The sequence below is a fragment of the Heterocephalus glaber genome, unplaced genomic scaffold, assembly GCF_053883595.1.
Source record: "Heterocephalus glaber isolate CG9 unplaced genomic scaffold, H.glaber_assembly_v1.0 deba00001733, whole genome shotgun sequence".
NCBI classification, from domain to species: domain Eukaryota; kingdom Metazoa; phylum Chordata; class Mammalia; order Rodentia; family Bathyergidae; genus Heterocephalus; species Heterocephalus glaber.
In genome coordinates, this window is record NW_028258444.1 from 1,407,856 (window position 1) to 1,426,260 (window position 18,405).

An 18,405-nucleotide genomic window follows, 5' to 3' on the forward strand; every position below is an offset into this window, starting at 1 on the left:
TAGTTAAAGAAACCACCACCAGAGTGAAAAGACAACCCACAGTGCGGGAAAAAATTTTTTTCCTGCTGTTCCTCAGACAAAGAACTAATATCTAAAATATATAAAGAACTCAAAAAATCAGACCCCCAAAATTTAAAGACCCAGTCCAAAAATGGGCATCTGAAATGAATAGATGCTTCTCAGATGAAGAAGTGGAAACATCAAATAAAGATAGGAAAAAAATATTTAACATCACTGGTCATTTGAAAGATGCAAATTAAAACAGTGCTGAGATTCTATATCACTCCAGAAAGAATGGCTATGATCAATACGTCAACTGGCTGAGGTCCGACCAGGAGGAGGGTGGTGTAGTCTCAGTGGCTCTGCAGAGACCTCCACTCAAGACAGTTCTCCCTCCCTGGACCTCTCCCCTCCTGCCCTTGAGTATCTTTACATCCTAGGCCTCTCATATTGGATATCAGGGGTGAGATAGGAGCAGGCTCAGGGAGGGTGATCGTGCTGAGGAGCTGCAGTCTTTACCAAGATGAGAGATGTACTGACAACAACTGACTCCCAGAAACTGCTACACCAGCTGAATACCCTGTGGGAATGGGAGGCTAGATGTTAGCCAAAGGTCTGTGGCTTGAGACTAATTGAATCTGCACATGATAATGGCCTTAGAATGACTGCCAGACTGAGGGACTTTGAAGTGAAAGATCTTCTTAGTCTAACTCAGCTCTTTGGCTTTGATATGGAGACATTTTCTCTAGCTGTGAATTTACTGGACAGATTCCTATCTAAAATGAAGGTACAGCCCAAACACTTTGGGTGTGTTGGATCAAGCTGCTTTTATTTGGCTGTAAAATCAACAGAAGAGGAAAGAAATGTCCCAACTGACTTGATCTGAATAAGCCAGTATCGGTTCACAGTTTCAGATTTGATGTGAATGGGAAAGATTGTATTGGAGAAATTGTGTTGGAAAGTCAAAGCTACCACTGCCTTTCAATTTCTACAACTGTATTATTCACTCATTCAAGAGAGCTTGCCATTTGAAAGGAAAAATAGCCTAAATTTTGAAAGACTAGAAGCTCAACTAAAGGCATGTCACTGCAGGATTGTATTTTCTAAAGCAAAGCCTTCTGTGTTGACCTTACCTATCATTGCATTGGAGATCCAAGCAAAGAAGTGTGTAGAGATAACAGAAGGAGTAGAATGTCTTCAGAAACATTTCAAGATAAATGGCAGAGATCTGACCTTCTGGCAAGAGCTTGTATCCAAGTGTTTAATTGAATATTCATCAAACAAGTGTTCCAAACTGAATGTTCAAAAGTTGAAGTGAATTGTTTCTGGGTGTACTGCACAGCAACTGAAGCATCGTTACTATAGAATAACTCACTTGCCAACAATACCTGAAACAATTTCTTAATTGGTAAATTTGGTTGTTATTCTCTGTATAGAGGAAATTGTATAATTTTCTTCATTTGAAGTAGTGAAATATTATCTTCACAATGAACCAACTGGACTTGGAATAGCAAAAGGGAAAAACTGGTATCACCAATCTAGTCAGCTAATATTTGAAGTCATTTGCTATATATAAGGTACAATACCCCAAGGGCTGGGCGTGGTAGTGCATGCCTGTAATCCTAGCACTTGGGAGGCTGAGGCAGGAGGATCACCATGAGTTTGAGGCCAGCCTGGGCTACATAGTGAGTTCAAGGTCAGCATAAATCACATAGCGAGACCCTGTCTCAAAAAAAAAAAAAAAAAAAAGGAAAAACCACACCCTTAGGAGTTTCCAGTCATATATATAATTTCATTAAATTAGCAGCTTAGAAAAAGACATCCTCTTTAACAACCTGAATTTTTAAAGTACTGCTGAAGAATGTAGCCCTAAGCTCTAGCTCATTTAAAATTATAATAGGACCAAAAGTTTGATCCATATATGAACTAATTTGAGACTGTTAGCTTATAAGCAGAATCATTATGAACTTGAATGTTACACCTTAAAAAAAAGTAATCAGATGATCTCTTTTGGGTTTCTGAAAATTGCCAGTATGTCTCAACATACTGCTACTGCAATTGGAATAATAGAAGGTAACTATATTCATAAAAATATAAATTCAGTCACTGCACGTACACTATATGTTCTTACCATCTAAATTTATTAACTTACAGTAATGATTTATCTTTTCCTACTCAAAACTAAATGTTAACATTTAACACATCTACATATGATTATAAAACTTAGGCATAAAAATTTATTTTTAACAGCTAGTATTATTTAGATAAACTTTTGATAAATTGGGGGTTTTTGTTCTTTACACAAATAGTATTATTGTAGCAACAAAAAAATGTCTTTGAAGCCTTTCCCCACAACCCTAAACTATGGATTCCATAATGTTATAATGGATTCAATTTATGAACCCTCAAAACATCATAACTTGATTAGTATGATGTTCTCCATTTTGGAAAACTGCCTAATTAATATAATGCTGCAGTAGGATTGTTTAGATTTGAATTCGTCTATAAAGCTAAAGGCATAAATATGAAACACTTCATACAAGCCTGAAAAGATGAACTGTGAATCATCATTTCTAACATTAATTTAACTTTCTATATTGGATCAATAGATTGTAGTTAGGTGATTTTGAAAATGGTAACCTACTTAATTTAAATGTTAAATTTTAAATTTTGAGATTTACATCAAACCCAACATTTCACAATGCACTTTTTAAAGGCATAATAGAGGTTACATTCTAGATAATGTAATGGTTTCTTGTCACCCATAATGCAAGTAATAGATAGCTCAGAGATGAGAATGTTATTGCTATATGGGAATTACATTTACATTTAAAAACATTTTGTATTAAGCCAAAATACAGACCTACTAAGTTTAGCATATTCATTGAGCTATCTTTAATATTTCTTCTAAAAAACAGGTGGCATTTGTATTGAGGATAAAAATTTCTGTACAGAATCTACTTCTTCAGTCTATCTAGTTCCATTAAAAAATATGTTCTATTATATTACATACTAAGTAAAAATCAATTATCACTCTGAAAACTTGCTTTACCGTAAGTTCTGGCTAGATAAAGCACTTCAGGTTTTATTATGGACTGTTTCTATAAAACTGCCATTGCTTCCAGTTTTGTTTTTTAAGGAATATACTTTCACAAATTTCCTTAATGTGTCTTAAGAAAAGTAAGGAGGCCGGGAATTTAGCTCAGTGGTTCCATTGCCTGCCTCACAAGCACAAGGTCCCGAGTTCAATTTCTGGTACCAAAAAAAAGAAAGAAAGGAGAAAACTAAGGAGGCACATTCATAATTATGAGATTACTGAGGTAGTGTTTGGAATTCTCCATGTGAGCCAATCAATGTAAGGAGATGTACATACATTGTTAGTGTTGTAAACAGTTAGTGTAGCCTGAAGCCTAAGTCTATCCAGAATGGATGTAACCAATTTTGACATCATGTTACAGATAAATAAGCATTGAAAAATAAACCAAAGAATCACAGCATATTCTACCTTTAACTTTGTGTAAACCATGTTTTGTGGATAACTTCAGTTTTACCATAAGGCTGATATACTTCAATATTTTGAAAAATCAGTATTAATTTTGAATTGGCAGAGGTAACCTAACTAACTACCATTGTGTTTGGTACTAAGAGATATACCTTTCAATAAAAATTTCAATTGAAATGCAAAAAAAAAAGTCAACCAATAACAAATGCTAGCAGGGCTGTGGGGGAAAAGGAACCCTACTCTACCAGTGGTGGAAGCGTATACTGGTGCAACCACTGTGGAAATCAGTGTGGAGATTCCTCAAAAAACTAAAACTAGAGGTTCCATTCAACCCAGCTATTCCCCTTCCTTGTATCTTCCTGAAAGAATTAAAAGCACAGTGATATATCACCACAGTGATATATGCACACACAATTTATAGCAGCAGTTTACAATACCTAAATCTTGGAAACACCTCGAATGCCAAATGGATGAATGGATAAAGATGTGGGTTTTTTTTTTTTTTAACACAATGGAGGACTACTCTGCCATAAAGAAGGATTCACTTGAGACATTTCTAGGTAAATGGATGCATCTTGAGACCATACTTTTAAGTGAAATAAATCGGTTACATGTTTAAATACCACATTCTCTGGTGTGAGAAATCGAAAGTGGAAATAAACACCAAAATGTATAATAGATATTGGGAAATGGGAAGAAAATGTTCAAATGGAAGGGGGAACAAGGGAGGGGGAGGAGAAAAGGAAAGAAAGGACAAGAAAAAAGAATAGAAGAAAAAAATGGAAACAAATATTTTGTAAATAAGTAGTGGAAGAGGACTTGAAAGGAGAGGAGCTGAATGGGAAAAAAAGAAGCAAGACACATCACGCACAGGTACAAATTCCTTTTGATGAATGTTATCATTATGTATATCTAAAATGTACCAATAAAAAATAAAATCCCACATCCAAAACTATAAAAAAATATATTTTCCATGTGAACAACTCCTGAAGATTTGGTGTACTCTTACTTAAGCCTTAAGAGCTGCAGATGGTGTTTTGCATATATGATTGCATATATGTTCCTTATGCATTTCAAACTATTTGTTTTCTACATGTTCAGTGTATCAGCCTTAAACCTGAGTATTCCTTAGGTGCAAAAACCATGTCCAATAAATGTATAAAGTAAAGTTAAGCATAATTCTATAACTTACCTAATAATTTAGGTTTAAAATTCTTACCAATATGGTAAGGTGTATCTTATTTTGAATTTAATGGAACTCAAATGATAATATGAATAAGTTCAATCTCAGAATATTCTTCTCAAAAACATAATCCTTGTGTGCCTGACTTATTTCATTTAACATTATGGTCTCAAGGTGCATCAATTTTCCTACGAATGCCTCTGGTTTATCTTTATTACACTGTAGTGCTCCACTCTATGTAAATATCACATTTTCTTTATCCATTCATCTGTTGATGGACATCTAGGCTGATTCCAAGATGTAGCTATTTTGAATTGTGCAGCTATAAACATGGGTACGCATGTATTACTGTAATATGACATCTTTAACTCTTTCAGGGAGACACCTAGAAGGGGAATAGCTGGGTCAAATGGAATTTCTAGTTTTAGTTTACTGAGAAATCTCCATACTGATTTCTCTTATAGGAGAAATGCAAATTATAAATACAGAGTAAAATAAAAGTTAGATAATAGGGAGTAGGGAGCTGGATCTCTCTCAAATGGGAAGGGGATGAAGAGATGGAGGGAAGGGAAGGGGGAAGGAGGGGGAGGGAAGGGGATGGAAAGAAGAATTAAAGATTTTACTTCTTGCACATCTGGGAACATCTAATAGTTATTGATCAGGAAATTGGGCATAATAGAATCTTCTTAAACATGCACATGCTTGATTCATACATTGTTTTTTTGTTGTTCTGTTCTTTTTCCTGATGTGTCCTAAGCTTTAGACAGTTATAGGAAACAATTACCCTGGAAGGAAATGTGTTTGTGATTGCTCCTAGACATAGAGGTAGAACAACTAGAGTGCTGTTCACACTGGGCAAGGGACTCCACACAGCACTGTACTCATGCTGTTTGCAACCAGAGGACAGGGACCTGTGACATCGCAGCAAGGCAATCCTCACTTCTGAGGGCTTTTTGAGCTGTCACCTATTTCCCGTCTCTTTTTCTGGTCAGCCACAGCAGGCAGAATCCCCAAGTAGCACTCTCATGCTTCTTATTGTTCTTCTCTGAAAGAGCAATATCTCTCAGACGATATCTTGGTTGAAATTATCCAGCCTTCAATCCCTGACCTGCTTCTCTGCCTTTCTTTTAGCTCTCTCCAACTCTCTGGACTGTTTCTTTCATTGTCCTTCCCATCTTCAAGTCAAATTAAACATTTTATAAAATGATGTCTAGGTAGTTCAGCTACTCTGTTGACCTCAACTAAAATATTGGTTAAAATACATTTTAAGTGGTTTTTAACTAAAAACTAATGTGAATATGTCTAGATAAACTTATTCAAATTACAGATGTAAAAGCAAAACAACTGCCTCATGCTCCTTCTACTTGAAATTTTAAAGGATATAATTTACCTTCTGCATCATGATATAGATTATATTTTATTAGACAGCCTTTACATATTTAATAATGCTATTTTTTACATGCACAGAAGAAAATCAGTTTGGATAATTATATTTAGGCATTCATTAAAATTAACCACAAAACAGACACTTTATTGTGTCATTTATCAACATACTTGCTATGTATATCTAAAGTGCGTTATGTTACAAAAAATATAGAAATTCAGCAGCACCAAGATACATTTACAAAATAAATACATCAGTTGACAAAATAAATTATTGTAAATGTGATAATAATTGGATTAGCCTTGGCAAAACAGAAAAAAATATTCACAATGACCAATGTGCAGTTTCATAGAGCAATGAGGGAGACAGTTTTATTCCAATGCATTTACAGTATTTACAGACAATAAATATTTCTAATACTTTCTATATGTTTACTATTACAAAATCCTGTAATATGTCCTTGGAAGGTCTCTGCTGAAAATTTCAATGCCTCCTGCAAATACAAGAAAGGGAAACAAGAGGAAAAACAGGTTAATTTGCTTACAAATAGGAATATATAAAATAAGAGATATAAATTCAGAAACACAAAATCACAATTGGAAGAGATCCAGGAGACTTCTCACAAATCTCTTCACATTAGAGACAAGAGCCTTTCTTTCCTGAACCTCCACCCCAGGTTGGGTCTTTAAACCAACGAAATGACCAATATGATGCAGAAAGAAGAAAGGGCAACATTTCTGCATCGGAAGAACAAAAGATCCTGTGAAAATTTCCCAAAGCTCTCAGCTGGTAAGTTTGGGAAGAGATGAATTTGACAATTTGGCATACTGCTAGGTTGGGACATCCGTCCACAGTACACCTTGCTTAGACCATTTCCCATTATGCTTGACTGAGGCGATCAAGTTTGTTTATTTTATCCGCACATTCATTCGCACAATCTCTTGCTGACATAACAGATGGGGCAAGGTAGTGAAAGTGTAGGACTTTGAGTGAAGGATGGAAGGATATGTAGCTAAACAGAGCATGTTCATTTGATGATATGATGAGATCTGTCATTTTTTTGACTGTCCTTAAGCACTAATGAATGAAACTGTTACTGGATTTTAATTTTCAAAGACAAAACTAAGAGTTGTTTGTCTCTCGCTCTCTTGGTGATCTGAATGGATCTTGCATTTAGAAATTAGGAAAACAGCTGGGGATTTAGCTCAGTGGTTCCACCACCTGCCTCATAAGCACAAGGACCAGAGTTCAATCCCTGGTACAAAAAAAAAAAAAAAAAAAAAGAAATTAGGAAAGCATACTTTAAATGTGAGAATACTAACAATAAATTGATTTATAAGTACAAGACAGAAATATTTCGTATCATTATGTCTGTTTTACTATTAGATGAAGTTACCAATGGGACAGACACCTTTTCTAACTTACTTAAATACTATAATGACAGTTTTTAAGATGGGTTAGCAGAGTTTTGTCTTTCCCTTTCTTCTCTCTTTGGGTAGTCTACTTCAGTGAATTCTCACCCATTTCTAAGGAAACAGCTATAGAAAGGGGTTTGATTGGCTGTGTCACTGAATTCACAGCTAGCATTGTGGGCAGAGTTTTATATGGCAGACATGTATGGGTATGAGACCTATCAAAAGCAAATCTATCCTTCCTTCCTTCCTTCTTTCCTTCCTTCCTTCCTTCTTTCCTTCCTTCTTCCCTCCTTCACTTCCTCCCTCCTGCTCCTCCTTTCTTCTTTTCTTCCTTTTATGGTGCTGGAGATGAAACTCAGGGTCTCATACATGCTAAGTAATTTTTCTATCTCTGAGCAACGTTCTCAGCTCCTTTTAAAATGTTTAAATTTTGACCCAGAGTCTTGTTAAGTTGCCTAGGTTGGCACCTGCCTCAGTCTTCTGAGTAGGTAAGAACAGGTATGCATCACTATACTCAGCATCTTGATATTTTTGAAGTTTTATGTTCAGTTTAAAAAAAGAAAAGCAATTTGAGCATTTAGGATATTCTCACATAAGGAATTGGTCTGTTTACCAATGGTTTTGGTTGGAATGCTAAAACAAAAAGTTTAAAATTAATATTTTGACTAGTAGGTGGGTGTGGATGGATGTTATGAATAAAGTAAAAAGGATAACTTCAAAACTTAATAATTTGTGTACTGTACTAATTTTAAAATGTGTTTGTACTAAATGATATTTAGTGAGTTGAGTTTGAGAATACCAAGAAGGAAAAGAAAAATATTTTGAGGATTATTTTCTCAAAAAAAGAAAGAAAAATAAATAAGTAAAAGCATCATTTACTTACTTTTTACCCTGTCTGGACAGTTTGTTATCTTTCCTTTTGAATTCTCTTTTAACAAAGGCACATATGGAAAAGCCAAGTAAAACATATAACATGACCTAAAAATATTTATGTATGATTATATGTGTGATACTACTTTAGCTCTTTTGACTACCAAAAAGCTTTTAATATTTTTCATAATCAATATTTATCAAGCCAAATGATATGATTTCAATAAATGAGTCTCACTGTACCTGGATATCTCATCTACAACATCAAAACTTTAAAATGTAATCTCTAAAATTTAAAGTTATATATTTCTTCCTGAAAGTTCATATGAGAGGAAGCAGCCAATTTTGTCTCTAAAATATTGTATGTATAGAATAATAAAACTTATGCTTGTCACATCATCAAATCTCTCAGAGGTTCATACTATAATGCAAAGGATTACAGAGACGACATTAATAAAAATTGGTCACTTATAAAATTTTAAAATAGTTATTCTGAAGGTTTTATTTGGATTACAAAAATTTGCATGGCCCAAAACATTCTCATCAACACACTCTTAAACTTCCGCACTCTCTTGCACCTCTGTTGGGTTGAGTTGGGAGAGGGCCAACATCTGGCTGCCAAACTTTTTTTTCATGAATGTTCCTCACAAACAGGGAAGCAAAAGAAAAAGCAGAGACATCTATTTCTTCCAGTGCTGGGTCTGGATTTGATTAGGCAACTGCCTAATTTTCACCATATATACTTTAACTTAGGGGTACGTTGGGCCTAAGAATTGACAAGTATTGATTTTCATTAATTCTTTGGATACTTGAAGAGCACTGCAAATTTTAAATGAGCAATCCTCATAAAAATCCTTTAGACTTTCAAAAATCATCCATATGTACAATACATAAAAATAGGTTTTGGGAGTAAAGCAGGGTCCTCACATTAATTATAAATATCTACAGTGAAGGCCCTATCTTAAAATATGCTGAATATGTGCAGTGAATCAGGACTGTGGGGTTTGTTATGCCCTATGGATATTTGCCGAATAGGTCATTCACTGTGTCACAGATTTCTCTAGTGCCATTTCCCATTGATTGCTGAAATTGTACTATGGATCCAACGTAATTTCTAATGTATATGGTATTTAATAATGGATTTGTGAACTTAAAGAGAGAAATGTCAGTTAATAGGTTCAAACTCCACTTTGAAACATCACTCTGTAACCCTATGTGTACCAGTGTCAAAGAACTGAAGTAACAGGACACCCTTAAAATAATGAGATTAGTTGTATTTGATGTGTTCTTATGTCGTTTTTCTTTTTTTCAAGTGTTGTATTAAAAAGTAAAAAAAATAAGTAAATGAAATAAAATAAAAACAGGAAAAAAAAGGTCCTATAAATTAGTGGAAATGTGTGGATAAAGAAGCAGAGCCTACAGAACACTGATTTAAGTGTCAGAGAAGAGGAATAAACCCAGTTCTGATGGTAGTCTCTCCCGAGGACTAACTCAGGTCTTCATTTTGGAATGCTTCAGTTTTTCATTTTATAATATGGAATTAACATTTGCCTCTTTTTTGCCTCACAAAAATACAGTCCATATGTATGTATGTAGATAATTTATACCCTTATATATGTGTATATATGGTCTAAATATATATATATGTAATCAGAACTAGGTCTAAAAGTACCCGCACAAAAATACGTTGCATTTTACTGAATGTTTCTGAGGGAATTTAACACATTTAATCTCATTTAACCCTCAACTCTATGAAGTTGGTACAGTTATCATCTTCATTTCACAGAAAATGAAAGTCTTCACCTAAGTCACTTACCAAAGGTTATAAACTTCTGTAAGTTCGAACCCCAAACCTGAACTGAAGTTTGACTTCAGTTGATATGTATGTAAGCTAAGGATAACAAACCACATAAGTGTGGAGTCTTATTATTCCTACTGTATTCTCCTGGAAAAATTACATCAACTTGCTAGTGGACAAGTAGATACATGAGAAAAATTTAAATCTTCTCAAGCCAAGGCTTAAAATTTTTTCAGAAACCATTTCCTTTTCATGAACTGGTAGAAACCAGAGTTAAATTTAAACAAATAAAGCATGTGTATAAAAATAACTTAATTTCTTTAAATTAAAACCAATTAAAAATTTAATTAAATACACTTGATTAAATAAATTGTGAATAACTCATAATTGTTTGTGGTAAGACATTGTTCTGTAGGGTTTGTAGATAATATCAAAACCTTCTATGTTCTTCTTTCAAGTGAAATTAAAAAAAGAGTAAAACATGAAATGACTTTAAAAAATATTTTAAAAAAGACTATCAAGTTTGTCAAGATGTGAAAGTAGGGGAATAAATACACTTTCCAGGAAGTGATGAAGTGGTTCACTAGCTTCTGAAGACGTGGTGAGGTGGTGGTGGATGACAGAGCAGGCTGCCTATGTACAGCCTGGCAGGATGCTGGACACCGCTTAAGGCAGGCAGCACCTGGTCTAGCTTGGTGTGTGAGCTGTTGAGGGATGCAGCCCCTGTTGGAGAGACCTGAGGGGAGCATCTAGGTGTGTAGGGACAGGGAAGCGGTTACCGTGACATGGGCTCTGGCGTGCCGGGCATCTGGGCTGGGCGGTCCATGCTGCGTCCACTGCCCACGGCCTGCGAAATGGGCCAGGCGGACCGTGTTCTCCGCTTCTTCTTCTCCTGCTCCTTGCGCTTGCCTGGTTTCCCTTTCTTTTTCTTCCCAGGCGTCTTGAGGGGCTGCTCTTTGTAGGTCTCCACCTTGTTGGTTTCTTGAGTTAGGTACCTGCCCTCATCGTCAGACCCAAATCGCATTGGGTGGTTCTTGGTGTTGGGCGCGGGCTTGGAGTTGGGGGAAACTTCGGAGGTAGCTCTGATCTCGGCCGTGTGGATCTCAGCGATGAGGTGGTGCAGGAAGTATCGGCGGCGCAGGTCTTGGAAAGACTTGCCCTTGTCATGGAGCAGCTGGTGCTCAGACACTGCCCTTTTGCTGCCAGAGAAACCAGAAGGTGAGGACGACTGTCAGATGACAGCTCCTGACCAGGTACAAAGCCTTAGTCCACTAGTGGGTCCTCTGTATGCCACAGCCAGGGAGCAGGGACAGAAGAAGATGGGAGAGCAAGAGCCAGGGGTGAGAGGCTGCGGCTGGGCCCAGGGCCACTCACCAGCTCCCCGACCTTGGTGAGAACAGCATTTCTACTCTGGGCATCATATGTTTAATAGTAAAGCTCAGAACAGGTGGTGTTTATGCTGCTTCCCAATGTGAAATGCTATTACTGTACTCAGTAATGCTCAAGAATGGAGAGAAGCCCTTGGGCGTCTCTTCAGAGTTCTGTTGGGAAATGAATCCAGATTCCTATCTGGGAAATAAAAAGGCAGCTGCCTTCAGTGAGTACTCTTCAAGCCCACCTGTGTGCACGCATGTACACACACACACACACACACACACACACACACACACTGCTGCTCCACTAAGAAAATAATAATACTGACTCCCAAAGAAAAGCATGCTGCAAAACTAAAAGCCAACAAAGGCAGAAGCACTCTGTGAGCAATGAAGTCTGTCTAGGAAACATCTCACTGCTGGGCTGAATTTTAACATTGTAGATGACTGGGTACGGGAGCCTATATTTGAAGGCCAAATGCCACAGAGAAGGGGAAAGACATAATTTTTTCATAAAGCGGCAGTAGGTGGTCCCCTTATGTGTGTGTTTATGTGAGATCATTCTATTTCTTCTGTGCTTCAAGTTTTTTTTTTCTAATTTAAAATTTCAGAGGGTATCATTCTTAGTGTTCAAAAGCTCACTTTTCTACTTGCTCTTTTTCTCTTAAAATGTCTCTAGGAAGAAGTATAAAGTTCTTTTTCTATTTAAGTAATTCTCTAATAAAAATAAAGTGAAAAAGAATCAACTGATTATCCATCCTTTTAGATGCTTTCCTGACTTGCTTAGAAGTCTGTTCATGTTTTCCTTTATTACTTTCTGTGCACACTGTTAACTGTACTTTAAGAATTATGTCCACTCATCAGTCACATCATGCCTATGTCAACTCCAATTTCTAACACTGGAATAGTCCTCCAAATGGGCTAATCTTGGCAAGCATCTGAGGGCATTTCACAGGGGTGTATCTCATAAATTCTTATTTTCCTAACACAGTGGCACAGTGGTGCCTAGGGCCCTCATTACCTTTGTGGGACTCTTCCAACTCCTCAGAGAAGTGTGAGCATAATAAACAGTATCATTATCATCATCTACAGATGGGAAAAGATGAGGTACAGACTGAAGGATCTGCCACAGTTCCCATGAGAACTGGCAGACCTGGAGCTCTAAACATGAGACCTTCTGATTCTAAAAGCAAGACCACCTTTCTAGTGTCCCCAGCCTTTTCTCCTGCTGAAGCTGAAACCAAAGCCTGTGCTGAGGAAACAAGAAGGGCAGGGCATAGGGCAATAAGCCTCTATGACAGGGGTCAGATGAGAAAGAAATTTAGCAGTTTCCTTAAAGACCAAGGGCTCCCAAGTCTGTGTTCATCACCAAAATAAGGAACTAGCATTCCTAGAGTTTGGCTTATCATGGGGGGAATAAGTCAATGAGGAAAGCAAGAGATGAAAATACAGTTGTCATTTCTCTGGCCCTGACAGCCAGAATTCCAGCTTCCTTCTAGGATTTTTGTGTGTAGACTGACTTTAAGCCATGGAGCTTGTACTGAAAAGACATGACTTAATGGAAAGGAATTTAACAGGAGCCTGGCTTAAATGAGGCATGCAACAGTCCATCTCCCTTTTTAAGGTATAACATGTGACTAGATTAAACTTCACTTAGTCTGTGGCAATCATTAGTACTCTGGAAACTTTTAATAATCTACAAATTTGAGGTTTGGGTACAATGTATCCTCTTACAACATTTAAAAAAATAGGACTGATATAATTGCATATTTCATAAGCACTGTGTTTAATACATATTTTTACCAAAATATCATGTGGAAAAGAAATTCTGAACCAGTGCCGATAGTATTGGGGGCTTTCATTTCTTTCTCAACTCTTTGCTGACATCCTCACTGTGTATTGCCCTCCACATCTACTATACCACCCATTCTTGCTTTACCCGAAGCCAAACTTCTAATGGTTGGCCTGCTTAAATCCAGCCACCATTGCTCATGCCCCTCTGACTGGCACAGATGTCTGTCATCTGGGCCAGCTTGCCCACTGTGAGTCACCCTGCCTTTCCAGCTCAAGAACCCCCTTTCCCAGGACGTTTCTCAAGGGAGATGCAGTGATCATTTTATCCTTTATTTTGCAAAAAGCCTACAATTCTGTCCAGTTTAAAATAGTACCTCTCTTTCCAGCTAACTTTTAGAGAAAATTGTTATATATTAGGAAACACAAATCTTATTAAATGCTAAATCTGAAAATGCTATTAGACAAGTTATTTAGTGTTTCAGAGACTTCTGCCTTTAAAATATGGAAAAGTACAAATCTCTGATTGAAAAATTGCACTAGAGGGTCAGGAAAACAATGACATCTTTATTATCAACAGGGAATAAGGTCCATAAAATGTTCTCTTTATTTGCAAAATAAGACATAAACTGACACAAGGATACACAACTGGCATGTACAATCTAGATATACCTAGGGCTAAGTAGAAAATTCAAATTGCAGAGGTTTTGGAATTTAGCTACTCTGAAACAGTAAATATGGCATCAATAAGAGCCTGTTACTCAATATGTCTGTAAACATTATATAGCATAATGATGGACATCACATTTATTAGGTTCTGACAGAAAAACAACTATGTTATGCTTTATGATCTTTGGTTTTGTAAAAAAAAGAAAGCAAAAATATGGAGAAAATGCTTAACATGGATAGCTCTAAATTTAGTCAAAACATAGTTGTTCTTTGAAGAAGAATCACTTTCAAGGGAGTTTTCAGGGAAAAAGTTTAAATTGCTAAGGTACTATCAAGAAACAGAGGGAATAAATAGTAATGGAAATTCATTTCAGCACAGGAAGAAGCAGGATGCTTGTGCTGATGAGAGGGTACTATGGAGGGACTCTGAGTTTGAGAAGTAAAGTTCTGTGGTACATTGAGGAGACAGGGTTAGGGTGTCAGAGTTAAGGTGACTCACCAGAAGTCCCTGCCAACCCCTATGACTCAGCTGAAAGTTATTCTTTTCATTAAGTGGAATAGACCTAGTCTGGTTCCCAAGCAAATTAGCCAGTGATGCTCTCAACCTGTGCTTCTCAACCTTCTTGGGCTCACTCTCTAAAGGAATCCAGATGTAGCCACCTGCCAAGCCGTGTTCATCCACACAAGAACATCCGCAGAGCCCACTGTCCAGTTTTCAGCTTGATTGTGCTCTCGCCCCATTAATTGGTCTTGTGGACTCTGCTTTCATGAATATGCCACAATGAGACTCATTATTCTGTATAAATAATATACACTAATAATAAAAATCAATCTTGAAGACTAGCAGGGCCAAAAGATCATAACTTGTAATTGGCTCCTTTGCACGGTTTAGAAAGTCTTGTTATAGTAACTTTTTCTCTCTTAAAAGTTAACTCCTAGTTTAAAACAATATATACTTCTTAAGTAGTTTCCCTAATGCTTGGTGTGAAAATCAAGAAGTAATATGATTTGATTATATGGTAAAATTTCTTTCAAGAAGCTAGCCTGATTTTGTGTAATTATAGACTAATGTTTTGTCTAGCACACAACATTTACTGTTCCTTGGCAGCAATGCAAAAATAATGACTTGGTTTTTTTAACTTCACTTGGCTGTAATAATTTGATGAAACATCTTTATTTACTGATGATTTCAGCCTTCATGAAAAACCACGGTTGTAATGTGATGACCAATTAACCATCAACTACGAAATGTTTTGTGGTACTTCTATAACCATCTGCTGAGTGTGAGTGTTTAACTACAATATTATATTTCACCCAGAAACAAAACTACAACAGAGTCTCTGGCTGCTAAATGGTTTCTGATGTGTATTTTGCAAGGTGCAACAAAGAAAGAGTTAAAAATAGCCACTAGGACAACTTAACACTATTTTAATGCTATGATTATGGACTTAATCATGGCTCACTCACTGCTGCTCAAAAGAGAAAACAGGTATTCCTGAAGCAACTTTTTTAAAAAGGGCCCTGTTTCAAGACAGTATTTCTTAGCCAAATAAACACAGTATGTATGTGCACTTTAAAAATTTCAGTCTTCCTTTATATTTATAGTTGGATGTTAGATAATTGAATTTAATACAAGTCTCAAAACGAGCAAAAAGTCTGAAGATAATTTTCAGAAATACATCAGTAAAACATTGATTTGAAGAATACAATGGAGCTTTATCTTCAGCACAATGTTCTACACAATTTGCCTTAGGAGATTCATAATAGATTTTCATTTTGGTGCCAAGGTTCAGACATGTCTAATGTAATTTCATTTAAGGATTTCCTGCTCTAATAATAATAGACCAAGGGCACATGTAAAACAGTTGGCTTTTTGTATACCCTTGGGAATTTACAAGGAAGCCCCATGAACCTGACTGTAGATATTAGATACTGCTATTTTTATTGTTAAGTGTAAAAGTTCTCTTTAATTTCTTCTCTAGAGTCAAACTGTACTCAGTTCTTAAACTTTATGTTTTTCCCATCTTGAACTTTGACTTTGCAGCCTCAACACTGCCCAAGGATGGTATTACACACACTCATGAACCGCCAGGCCCACCAGATTATGACAGTATTGCTCTGCCACTGTCACCATTTTCCAATCACACACCATAGTGTTCTTTCTCTGGGTTGCTAAGATGTATCCTTATTTCTAAGCCAAAACTGTCCTTAAAAGGATCACCACAAGAGAATGCCAAAATACAAGTTTTCAGTCTACAATGCAAATATTTGACTTCAGATTAAAGAACTGTTAGTAATACTTCCAAGAAAAAGTTTCCGTACCTAAGGTTCGTTTTGGAACTAAGCACTATAGCCTTCCTGAACGTTATCAATGCTACTAACCCTTGGAAGCATGCCTCTGGACAGTCGTTCTTACTTTCTTATATAATATGCCTTCATTATGTAATATGGTCTTATTTTATAGGCTTAAAATTATGTCACTCACAATAAAACAATGTAAAGTTTTTGCTTTTCACATACTGCCTCCCGAATACAGTGTGTATGGTAGTGCGCAGACCTGCATCCTCCAGCCCCTGGGCTTCCTCTGAGTTACAGAACTTCCCAGGTGCTGGGATCTAGCCCCAGAGGAGCTTGTGTAACTCCCTGGAGAACTGCATGGCAAGACTGTCTCTTGCCTGTTTGTCCCAGGGATTCGGCCAGGTCTCCCTCCCGGTTGGAGGACCGGTTCAGCCCCTCGAAGGTAGCCATGAACCCCGCTCTCTAGCCAGAGCAAGGCTCCTGGTGACCGCGGGAAGCCCTCGGCAGCGCCCCAGCCTGGCCGCGTCTCCCAGTCTCCCCAGCCCGGAGCCCGACCAGAGGATGGGGCACTTACAGCCGGCGGCCGAGCCCCTCCACCGAGCGCCCGCAGGAGGGCACCGAGCAGCTGAGCAGGAACGCAGCGACGCTCCACTGCTGGACCAGCCTCCGTAGCATCGTCTCGCTGGCTCGCCCGGACCTGGACGGGAGGAAGGGGCTTGGCATGAGCCTGGGCTGCCCACCGCCCCGCGCCCTCGCCCTTCTGCAGCCTGGGCTCGGACAGCTTCTCCATCTTCAGGGCCTCTCCCAAGTTGGAAAGAAAGAAAAAGAAAGAGGAGAGAAGAAAAGTTCCTCTGGAGCCTCTCATCTCCTACTTACTCAGGAATCAGCTACTCCAACTGCGCCGCTCCTAAACCACACAGGCAAAAAGGGACCCAAAGGGAAAAATAAGTCAGAGGCGTTTCCCCTGAAATAATAGCGAGCACGAGACGGTTTTATACATGCACGGTGGTGAGCAGAGTGTTTACACGTCTCCCATAGCAATGTCTAATTCATCTGGCCACCGAGCCTGGGTGCGCGGCCGGCGCTCGCCTCCGCTTCAGCAAGTTCCCCCCGCGGTTCGCTTCGGGGTGAGCCGGGCCCTCCGCGTCCACAGCCACTTGCAGCGAGACCCACATATATATGCATAGCCGCGCGTCTACCTCCTCTGGTGGGCTGGCTGCTTCCGGAAAGCTGACTCCACACGCCCCGGGAACAGGGTCGGGGCGCGCGTGTCGCCGGCCGGCGGGCCAGGTGGCGGCGGGCGGTGGCAAGGGCGCGGGCGGGCGGCAGTCCCGGCGGAGGCGCGCGGGGGCGCAGGTTGGCGGGCGAGAGGAGGAAGTTCACACGCTCCGGGACCTGCGCGCAGTGAGCGGGCTGCACAGAGGTGGCGCCCGAGGAACGCGCGCGGCGGGCGGGCTGGCGGGCGGGGACTCGGCCACCCCCGCCTCCCCCACGCGGGCCGGGCCTCGCGGTCCCGGGCTGGCCGAGGGCGTGGGAGGCCCCGCTGTTTCCTCCCAGGGCCGAGGTCCTGAAGGGCGCACGGGCCGCCCAGCGCAGCCACAGCCGAAGCCCCGGGGGCGCAGGCCGAGACCACGAGGCCGGACAGCGAGGAGGCGCCGGGGAGCGGGGAGGATGGGGGCCGGGACGCTGGCCCTGGGCCTGGGAAGTTGCGGGTCCCTTAGCTCGGCGGGAAGCTCGGGACGCTGCGGGGGTCTTCTCCTGCACTTCCCTGGGAAGATTTAGCGGGAAGCATCAGCTAGGAGGAGAGCTTTTGCTTAGGAGGAGGAACATTTCAAACTTCAGGTCGAGCCCGCGTTTCTCGGTGTTTGGGAACAGCTGGGGACACCTGGCTCCCGTCCCAGAAACCCGCGCCAGGATGGAGACTCACCTTGGAATCGGAGAAGGGACCGGAGCGCACGGCCCTTCCACCCACGACGGAGCCTGTCCCCCCTCCCCGCTCCTACTCTGCGACCCTCGCTACAGAGCACCCGCTGCTATTCCAGGACTGCTGCAGCGCGCTCCTGCTTTGGCTGCTGTCGCTCATAGATGCGAGGGACAAGCGGGGCTCTTCGCGGGGCCGGGG

The 18,405-nt window shown here is 39.5% G+C and overlaps 1 protein-coding gene and 1 pseudogene across 1 annotated transcript; one reads left to right on the forward strand and one right to left on the reverse strand.

Annotated features, from left to right (window-relative positions):
• The first annotated feature begins 523 nt into the window (after positions 1-523).
• On the forward strand, positions 524-1,405 carry LOC101720462 (cyclin-G1 pseudogene; annotated as a pseudogene).
• A 5,008-nt stretch (positions 1,406-6,413) lies between these two features.
• Positions 6,414-17,616, reverse strand: Pthlh (parathyroid hormone like hormone). The gene is made up of 4 exons (XM_004855071.3): positions 17,160-17,616; positions 16,858-16,980; positions 10,932-11,351; positions 6,414-6,562 (listed from the first exon to the last, which is right to left on the reverse strand). Exons 2-4 carry the CDS (start codon positions 16,956-16,958, stop codon positions 6,553-6,555), a joined length of 531 nt encoding a protein of 176 aa, XP_004855128.1. The 5' UTR covers positions 16,959-16,980; positions 17,160-17,616; the 3' UTR covers positions 6,414-6,552.
• Between the last annotated feature and the right edge of the window lie 789 nt (positions 17,617-18,405).